The 9,744-nt window shown below is 41.3% G+C and overlaps 1 protein-coding gene and 1 non-coding gene across 4 annotated transcripts; one reads left to right on the forward strand and one right to left on the reverse strand.

Moving 5' to 3' along the window:
* Positions 1 to 2,426: 2,426 nt before the first annotated feature.
* Positions 2,427 to 4,783, reverse strand: LOC123509752 (glycine-rich cell wall structural protein 1.0-like). 3 transcript variants are annotated; one of them, XM_045264270.1, is made up of 3 exons: positions 4,748 to 4,783; positions 3,753 to 4,015; positions 2,427 to 3,608 (listed from the first exon to the last, which is right to left on the reverse strand). In XM_045264270.1, exons 2-3 carry the CDS (start codon positions 3,904 to 3,906, stop codon positions 2,773 to 2,775), a joined length of 990 nt encoding a protein of 329 aa, XP_045120205.1. In that variant the 5' UTR covers positions 3,907 to 4,015; positions 4,748 to 4,783; the 3' UTR covers positions 2,427 to 2,772. The 3 variants fall into 3 exon arrangements, with proteins under 3 accessions (XP_045120205.1, XP_045120204.1, XP_045120203.1); XM_045264269.1 differs by having other exon boundaries at positions 2,427 to 2,963; positions 3,084 to 4,015; XM_045264268.1 differs by having other exon boundaries at positions 2,427 to 4,015.
* Trnap-agg lies at positions 4,214 to 4,285 on the forward strand. The gene has a single exon. It is a non-coding gene; the product is annotated as a tRNA-Pro (tRNA).
* Positions 4,784 to 9,744: the final 4,961 nt, after the last annotated feature.

Below are 9,744 nucleotides of genomic sequence, written 5' to 3' on the forward strand. Positions count from 1 at the left end.
ATGTTAGCTTGTAGGTAATTACAGAGTTAATAGATAAAAGGTATGAAAGTTTATGAACACCTGGTAACACCCGCATTAGAGAAGTGGATATAATAGGTATGAGAAAATATAGAACGTCTTTTAGAACGATGGTTGCGCAGTATGAGGGAGGGATGCAGTTAGCAAGAACAGAAATGGAGTTAGCATAGAAGATATAAAAGATAACAAAAGATGGAACATTGAAATGAAGAGAAAGAAATCGAAGACAGTGATTTGAAATTTTGATAAGATAATGTTTATTCTTTTCATTTCACGCTGTTCATAAGAGCAGGTTCATATCGTTTCATGCAAGGAGCCTTTTTGTTTTCGACGTGTGTAATTCTTTTATCTGTATCCATTTCTGTCTGTGTTTGGTGCGTACATGGTGGCAATGTGGGTGTGCTGAGTGGGTGGGTTGGTCAGGTGGGAGACACACCATCCATGCCAGGATTGTACGCGTATGCGAGGCAGAGTAGGAAAATTTCTTCGTACATTTTATCAAATCTTTGTTAATGTGTTTAAGGATGCTGGAGGTAATTGAATAATATCTTTCAGTACATATACGCACTTGAAGTGTGTTTAATATATTAAGGTAACAAAGTGTAAGATGGATCTGTGATGAGAGGATAATTTGATTGTATTTAGTGAGCTGGCAACGACAGAGGTGGGTGACCCTAGTGTCCAGAGGGTGCTCACCCAGGCAGGTCATATTCCTGCTACCCGTCACCTTGTTGGGTTCTGCATGCGGTGTGTTTCAATGGATGTCTTGCTATGATGAATGTCAAAGGTAGATCTCACCACACTGGTCAGGTATTGAGAAGTTAGGTGGAGTATTTGGTTAGCTGGTTCCAGCTGTTAGGAAACGCTTGGCCAGTGTATAGTTATTTGTTGTTTGCTTGCCACGGGCGACTTGTTGGCTGCAGGCCTTATTATGTAAAGAACCCATCTTGTCCCGCACCAGTATAAATGCTTGCTTTACCTGACATAATGTATAGATTCAATAACTATTATTGTTAGAGTTACCTTATTAAATTTCTTGCATTGTTTAATATAATGCCTCAATATTAAGCTAAGTAAAATATTCCTTTTAAGTTTCTTGAGAAGTATAAGAGATGTTGGATGGTAGTTTGGAAATTTATGTTTGTTGTCAATATGTTATCATATGTGTCTTATATATCTAAGACAACGGCTAACACTTCGCCGAAGTCCTTGATAGGGGTAAGTAAGATTCTCCAAGGTCACTAGTAGAACGATCAGCGTGTTTGATGACATGTTTAAATTTCATGTTGAGGGAAGATTAAAAAACTATAAACCAATAGGGCAGTAATTTAAAAGGTTTGAGCTGTCACCCATTTAGAAACAAGTTTACTATAGTCAAATTTTGGTTATGAAATGTATATATTAATATAAATATTTCGAAGAGTTTTAACAGGGAAAATTCAAGCAAGAGGGAACAATTACACAAAACAATAAGAATGATCTTATTAGCTCCATATGCCTTTAGAGAGCTAAGGCCAGCGAGGACATGAAGAACATGACTATGAGGAATTTTTACAGGAGGCATGAAATATTGGAACTTGTGTAAGAGAGACAAGAGTCTGAATTATTTAGAGTAAAGTTCATAGCAAAGGTCTAAGAAAAGAGGTCAATTAAACGATGGATGAGATGGCAGTGATGCCACCAAGTTGAAAAAGACAAGGATACATGAAGAGCAAAAGTTATTGGGATTTATGGATAAATACTTTCTCTCTCTCTCTCTCTCTCTCTCTCTCTCTCTCTCTCTCTCTCTCTCTCTCTCTCTCTCTCTCTCTCTCTATCTATCTATCTATCTATCTATCTATCTATCTATCTATCTATCTATCTATCTATCTATCTATCTATCTATCTATCTCTATCTCTCTACCTATCTATCTATCTATCTATCTATGTATCTGTCTCTCTCTTCCTCTCTTTATATTTTTTTTTGTTCATGGCAAGGAATTACTGAGAATATACATATTGTTTTTGTTGTTGTTATTGCTGTTGATGTTGTTGTTGTTGATGTTGTTGTTGTTGTTGTTGTTGTTGTTGTTGTTGTTGTTGTTGTTGTTGTTGTTGTTGTTATTATTATTATTATTATTATTATTATTATTAGTATTATTATTATTATTATTATTGTTATTATTATTATTATAATTTTCATTATTATTATTATTATTATTGCTATTGTTATTATCATTATTGTCATTATTATTGTTGCTATTGTTGTTATTGTTGTAGATACCTTTCTGTCACTTTATGCTACTTTCGTAAAACATATACGTTTTCTTCAAGACTTGAGGAGTACCTAAAGAAAAAAAAATGATAAACTAGTCAAGAAAGAAAACGGGAATGGTGAATCAAGGGATGTATACAAACATACACATATACACAATTTGTAGATCGTTTTAATATTGACTCGTGTTCGCCATCGGGAATGTTTACACGGCTGGCCTTGGTACACACATAGGGGCGTACACACAGACACACACTCATGAGGGGGAGAGACAGAAAAAATAGATACATAGAGAAGAGAGGGAGAGAAAGGAAGATAAGGAAACAATAAATGAAGGAAGCTAAAGACAAAAATAAATATATAAATAATAAAACGCATGACTTTTATCTAAGAGAGAGAGAGAGAGAGAGAGAGAGAGAGAGAGAGAGAGAGAGGGAGGTTACAATAGAACGTTCTCATTCATCTTCCCGTCGTATGTTCCTTATTTGGGAAGGTTTGTTTTACTTGCCATATACTCCGCTGGTACCGCCATTGGAACCGCCACTGGAACCACTGTTGGAGCTACCATACCCGCCATTGGAACCACCGTAGCCGCCGTTGGAACCACTGTGGACGCCGTTGGAGCCTCCGTTGTAACCACCGTTGGAACCACCGTAGCCGCCGTTGGAACCATTGTGGACGCCGTTGGAGCCTCCGTTGGAACCACCGTAGCCGCCGTTGGAACCATTGTGGACGCCGTTGGAGCCTCCGTTGTAACCACCGTTGGAACCACCGTAGCCGCCGTTGGAACCATTGTGGACGCCGTTGGAGCCTCCGTTGTAACCACCGTTGGAACCACCGTAGCCGCCGTTGGAACCACTGTGGACGCCGTTGGACCCTCCGTTGTAACCACCGTTGGAACCACCATAGCCGCCATTGGAACCACCGTTGGAACCACTATAGCCGCCATTGGAACCACCGTTGGAACCGCTGCTCAGAGGGGCCCCGAGGTTAAAGACAGCAAAACCAGTGGCGGTTCCTCCGTTGCTCCCGTAGCCGCCGTTGCCTCCGTTGTGGCCGTTGCTGCCATAGCCGTTGTTTCCTCCGTTGCTGCCATAACCGTTGTTTCCTCCGTTGCTTCCGTAGCCTCCGTTGTCTCCGTTGTGGCCGTTGCTGCCATAGCCGTTGTTTCCTCCGTTGCTTCCGTAGCCACCGTTGTCTCCGTTGTGGCCGTTGCTGCCATAACCGTTGTTTCCTCCGTTGCTTCCGTAGCCACCGTTGTCTCCGTTGTGGCCGGTGCTGCCATAGCCGTTGTTTCCTCCGTTGCTTCCGTAGCCACCGTTGTCTCCGTTGTGGCCTGTGCTGCCATAGCCGTTGTTTCCTCCGTTGCTTCCGTAGCCGTTGTTTCCTCCGTTGCTGCCATAGCCGTTGTGTCCTCCATTGCTGCCATAGCCGTTGTTTCCTCCGTTGCTTCCGTAGCCACCGTTGTCTCCGTTGTGGCCGTTGTTTCCTCCGTTGCTGCCATAACCGTTGTGTCCTCCGTTGCTGCCATAGCCGTTGTGTCCTCCGTTGCTTCCGTAGCCACCGTTGTCTCCGTTGTGGCCGTTGTTTCCACCGTTGCTGCCATATCTGCCTGTTTCCTCCGTTTCCTCCATGGCCGTTCCTTCCGTTGCTTCTGTTGAAGGTGGAGTGAGAGGACACGTCGGGCGCCCCACAGCACACGCCCAGCAGCAGTGCCACGCCAGCACAGGCCAACAGAACCCTCTGTTGTGTGGGTGGAGGGGGAGAGGTGGTGTTAGATTGGTTACTGTTGCTGCAGCAACAATAAGAACATTACTACTACTAATACTTCTAATATCACTACTACTACTACTACTACTACTACTACTACTACTACTACTACTACTACTACTACTACTACTACTACTTCTGGATCTACTACTAGCAGGTGTTCATCCCGGCGGCCTGATGGTCTAGGGGTATGATTCTCGCTTAGGGTGCGAGAGGTCCCGGGTTCAAATCCCGGTCAGGCCCATTGACAGCGTTGTGCTGTGTTTTGCCTTCTCAATTCCCTGAGTACAGAGCGTCCCAAAGAATGCCTGCCTTGACATGTCCCATTCAACAAAATCCAGAGTGAGTCAAGTCAGGAAGATCGAGAGTTAGTTCATTCTTCAGGTCGTACACATTTTATTATTTCGATGTGACTATTATGTGGAATACATTGGAGAGAGAGAGAGAGAGAGAGAGAGAGAGAGAGAGAGAGAGAGAGAGAGAGAGAGAGAGAGAGAGAGAGAGCACATGAAAGAACAAAATAAAAAAGTACTGAACAAACAGAGAAATAACAGGAAACTTACAAAGGAAACAATATAAAGAGAGAGAGAGAGAGAGAGAGAGAGAGAGAGAGAGAGAGAGAGAGAGAGAGAGAGAGAGAGAGAGAGAGAGAGAGACAGACGAGCCAAACAAAGAAGAATGCAAACATGCCTTTTCATAACCCACCATGTTTAGTCGTGAAGAGAAGTGAAGACGAGTGAGAAGTCTGTTGAAGAAGCTCCCCACCAAACCTTTTATACTTCTGCCAGAGTTGCCACACGCCACCTTGCCTCCCTGCTACCGCTCCACGCTCATTAATCATATATTTTCCTTCTTATTCTTCCCAGCGGTGAAAGAGAGAAAAAAAGAAAGAGTGCCGGCAATCCGTAGAAGCAGCAAGCAAGGAAGGTCATATTTGCTTGTGGTCAGAAGAGGAGGCGCTGGAGGAGGCCGAGGCGGGGGCTTGAGGCTAATGGTCTTGTGAAACGCGACGGGCCTTGTGTAGGTGATGAGATGGTAGTGGAGGGTGGTGTAGGTGGGGAAGGGTGTGGTGGGTGGCTGGGAAATGGCTGAGGGTGGTGGTGAGGGTGGTAGTGGTGTGGAGGTGCTGTAGATGTGCTTGAAGGGGGGTGGTTACTCAAGGCCGCCTTCCAGTGTTTGTGTTGGCTAAATAGTGTGTCTGTGAAGGGAGGTGTGTGTGTGTGTGTGTGTGTGTGTGTGTGTGTGTGTGTGTGTGTGTGTGTGTGTGTGTGTGTGTGTGTGTGTGATTGTTGACTTGCTTGTGAAACTAGATTTAGTGTTGGTAATAGTGGAGTTACAGAATCGTGATTTACTTGTATCTGTTGTTGTTATTGTTGTTGTTTTTGTTGTTATTATTCTTTTGATAAATATCCAATCAACAAGAATCGTCCTAAAAACACAGTATCTCCAAACCACAAAACATGCACCACAACATCACAACACTGCACATCCTTCACCCCAAGATCACCGTCACATCATTTTCACACCTCTTGTTCATCACCATCATCATCATCATCACTATAGCATCTCTTCCTTTCCTCATCACCATTACATCACCATCACATTTACACCCATTCCTTGCTTCAATACCATTACATCTACACATTGTTCCTTGCATCACCAACACCGCTGCACCAACTCTACACTTACCATCTCCTATTCTGTACCCTTGATAATACCTCTTCTTGGTGCCCTCCCGCTCCTCAACACACCACTCAGCAGTCTCTTGAGGGCAGATCACCTCTCAATCACCATCAAAGTTGAAATTGAGCAGCATTCCCATTGCTATTTGTTCACCGGAAGTTCCCTGCCTTGAAATTGTTAGTAATGGTAGTATTTGGACAGCAATGATATATATTGCCTAAATTCTTACTTGTGTTTCTTTTTGTTGTTCTGAGTTATAAATATGATTGAGTTTATTATGAAATTGCAAATAGTTTTAGCTTGTTCTTTTCTTCAATGCGTGTGACTGGTTTTATTATGTTTTTATTTATTTATTTTTTGTTTTGAATATATGTTTAATGTTTTTATTAAGCTGTGCACGCCATCGATGGAAGGAAGACAGCTATTGTTGTTATTGTTGTTGTTGTTCTCATTAATAATCTTTTATCTACACTAAGAAACCTCTTGTGTAAAAGACTTGACTCCATGAAAACATATAAGAAAAAAAAATAAATTAATTATGTAAACAGAAACACAAGATCACAAATTCAGAAATACAAGACAGTACAAATAGAAATAGTAAAAAAGTAAGAATTCTCAGAAGACAGTGTGGGGGATTGTGGGATAATTCATGCTGCATCCTAGGCTGGACACATGGATGTGCATAGGAGCGTGGGAAGGCACCGAAAAAAAGCAACACAAATAACTTTCACTGAACAGGAGCAGACATCGATGAGGCGTGACTGAGGGAGGGAGAGGAAGCAAGGAAGAGAGTGGGGGAGAGTGAGAGTGAGAGTGGGGCGATGGAGGAAGGGAGGGAATGGGAATGAAGGGTAAAGAAGCAGACCAGAAAGACGAAAGGAAATGAATGAAAAAAAAAGAAAAAGCAAACAGGAAGGAATGGAGGAAGAAGGGAATATGTAAAATACTAGTGAATGATGATGAATGTTGATAATAATGATAGTGATGAGGAGGATGCTAAGGAAGAGTTTGTTTTTATCATGCATGAAACTTAAGCCACTGTTCACCATCAATATCATCATCATCATCATCAACATCACCATCACCATCACCATCACCATCATCATCATCATCATCATTATTGTTCAAATATGCGCAACCTACTTTCATCATTCCGTATTACAGTCTATTTTTCCTGATATTTTCTTCTTTTTTTCCTTCTATTATGTCGAAGGATACAGTGATGCATCTCTCTCTCTCTCTCTCTCTCTCTCTCTCTCTCTCTCTCTCTCTCTCTCTCTCTCTCTCTCTCTCGACGAGCACTAGTGGCCAATGTATGTGTGTGTGTGTGTGTGTGTGTGTGTGTGTGTGCTACTAGTGATGTCTGAAGGATTCTTGTGTTGTGTGTGTTACACACACACACACACACACACACACACACACACACACACACACACACACACACACACACACACACACACACACACACACACACACACACACACACACACACACACACACCTTTCTAATTCACATCACCAATGACTTCCTTCCTATCTTTACCTTTGCAATACCTGGTGATAATTAGAGCCATCCCACCTGTATACTCACCTGTGTGTTAGTAATTGCCGCCCTCACCTGCCGCGCCACGCAATTCCCCGCACCTCCTGTCTAATGATCGCTTGGTCGCGGTCTCAAGGATCATCTTTAGTTGGCGCTGCATGACTCTTCCCGTTTTCTTTTGTCTGTGTATACGCTTAAATGGATGTTCTGGAGGTCTCGTTCATTATTTAGAAAGAAAATTTCGCTTATTATCTTGTCAACTTCTAGGATGCATCACTGGAAACTATTGTGGTTTTCAAGTGCGTTTTTGCAATTTCGTTGATATTTATAGGTTTATTTGAAATTATCTATTTGTTTTCAAGGGTTTTTCACAGATTTTTTTATATTCTAACTAAGGTTCTGTTCTTTTGACTGAGTCTATTTGAAGTTATTGTTAGATTTTCATGGTTATTTTCATCATTCTAATGTATTGGCCAGGACTGTTATTTTTACATGGCTTCTACTGATAGTTAATGTGTTGTTTTCAAGATGTCCATGATTGAATACAGCTTAACTGGGACACCACACCTTTAACAGACTATATTGTGGAAAATGTTTGCGTTTTCAATAAGGTTTCCATGATTATAGTGACGGTGAAAGACTGCACACTTCTGAAATGCTTTTATAAATACTGTAATGATTTTTATGTATATTTCCATGATTTTAATGATAATTCAACAGAGATTCTGTCCACTAACGGTGAAATCTTCGTGAGAATCTGACTAATCTCTGGAATTCCTCGCCTGCTTCTGTATTTCCATCTTCCTATGACTTGAACTCATTTAAGAGGATGTTAGCTATTCTTTTGGCTGCCAGAATGATAAAATATGTTTCACCTCGCGACAGAATAACGCCTGTACTCATTGAGTTGCATTGGTTACCGATAAAGGCTCGTATTGCTTATAAAATTTGTGTTAACTTATCAAGTAATGACTACTGGAAAACCTGTTTATTTAAGAAAGTTATTGTATCCATTTGAGGTTAGGACAAGTGTTGTAGTGAGGCATGCAGCAGATGAGTACAGGCTAAATGAGCCAAGATGTAACTCAGATACGGGTTTCAGAACCTTTCCAATGTGTGCTCCAAGACTGTACAATAGGCTTCCAGTGCAGGTCACGGCAAGCAATAGCAGTGAACTTTTTAAGAAAAGACTAAAGACATATTTATTCAGGGATGCCTATGATATGTCAGATATGACTCACTCAACATTATACTGTGTAAGATTTTAATGTGAAATTTTTATGTTTTGATTACTTAAACTACATTACATGTATAGCTAGATTTTATCGTGTGTGTGTGTGTGTGTGTGTGTGTGTGTGTGTGTGTGTGTGTGTGATCAGTTTTTACAATATTTTATATAGTACTCTGCTAGGTATTGTTCATATTTGTATTTTATATTTAATTACTATAGAATAGAGGCTCTGCAGAGCGCCACTAGTTGGTGGAGCAGGGTCTGAATGTAATGACAAAGAATAAAGAAAGAAAGAACATCCTCGGGCCTGCTAGGGAACTGGCATCTAAGTGGGCTTTTTTTTTTTTTTGTTTAATCGTTTCAGTTGCCTTTTTGCCAGATTTACCCTCTTACATAAGAAGCAGAATTTTAAGACATTTTTCCTATTATTTTGGCTAACTCTCTCTGACCTGCTCGGGACTGGCAACTAAGCAGACCTTTTTATCCAATGGTCCTTGTTTCCCTAGGCCAGATTTCCCCTCTTACATAAAAAAAGGATAGAGATCTCAAGAAATTTGTCCCATTCTTTTCGTTAACTCTCTCGAACCTGCTCTTGGATTGGCTTCTAAGTGGGTCTTTATATTCAATCAGTTTTGTTGCTTTAGGCCAGATTTACGACCTTACATAAAGAAAAATAGGGAAAATTTTAAGACATATATCCCATTCTTTTGGCTAACTCTCGAATCTGCTTGTGAACTGTCATCTAAGTGCGGCTTTTTCTTTAATAGTTTTGTTGCTATTGGCTAGATTTCCCCTCTTACAGAAAGAAAACAAAAATATGTGTTTGGCATCTTAAAAATGGTTCGCCTGAAAGCTTGAAGTGTTTCAGAATAGCGACCTAAATCGTTGTTGCTTTGTGCGAGTCATGTTACCTGTGAGTGGCGGAAGTGTTGGTGCAGGTGAGTGTTGCGTGTGTTGTGTGGAATATTAACATGGAGGTGAATAATAGTCATCAGTTGCAAAGGTTAACTGGTTGTATGTCTTTCATTTCCTGGGGTCTCTCTCTCTCTCTCTCTCTCTCTCTCTCTCTCTCTCTCTCTCTCTCTCTCTCTCTCTCTCTCTCTCTCTCTCTCTCTCTCTCTCTCTCTCTCTCTTTTTCATCCATTATATCAACATCATCGCATTCTACATTTTTCTTGTTTTTCATGTCCGTGTTTCTCTCTCTCTCTCTCTCTCTCTCTCTCTCTCTCTCTCTCTCTCTCTCTCT

This window comes from Portunus trituberculatus, chromosome 27 (assembly GCF_017591435.1).
Source record: "Portunus trituberculatus isolate SZX2019 chromosome 27, ASM1759143v1, whole genome shotgun sequence".
NCBI lineage: Eukaryota > Metazoa > Arthropoda > Malacostraca > Decapoda > Portunidae > Portunus > Portunus trituberculatus.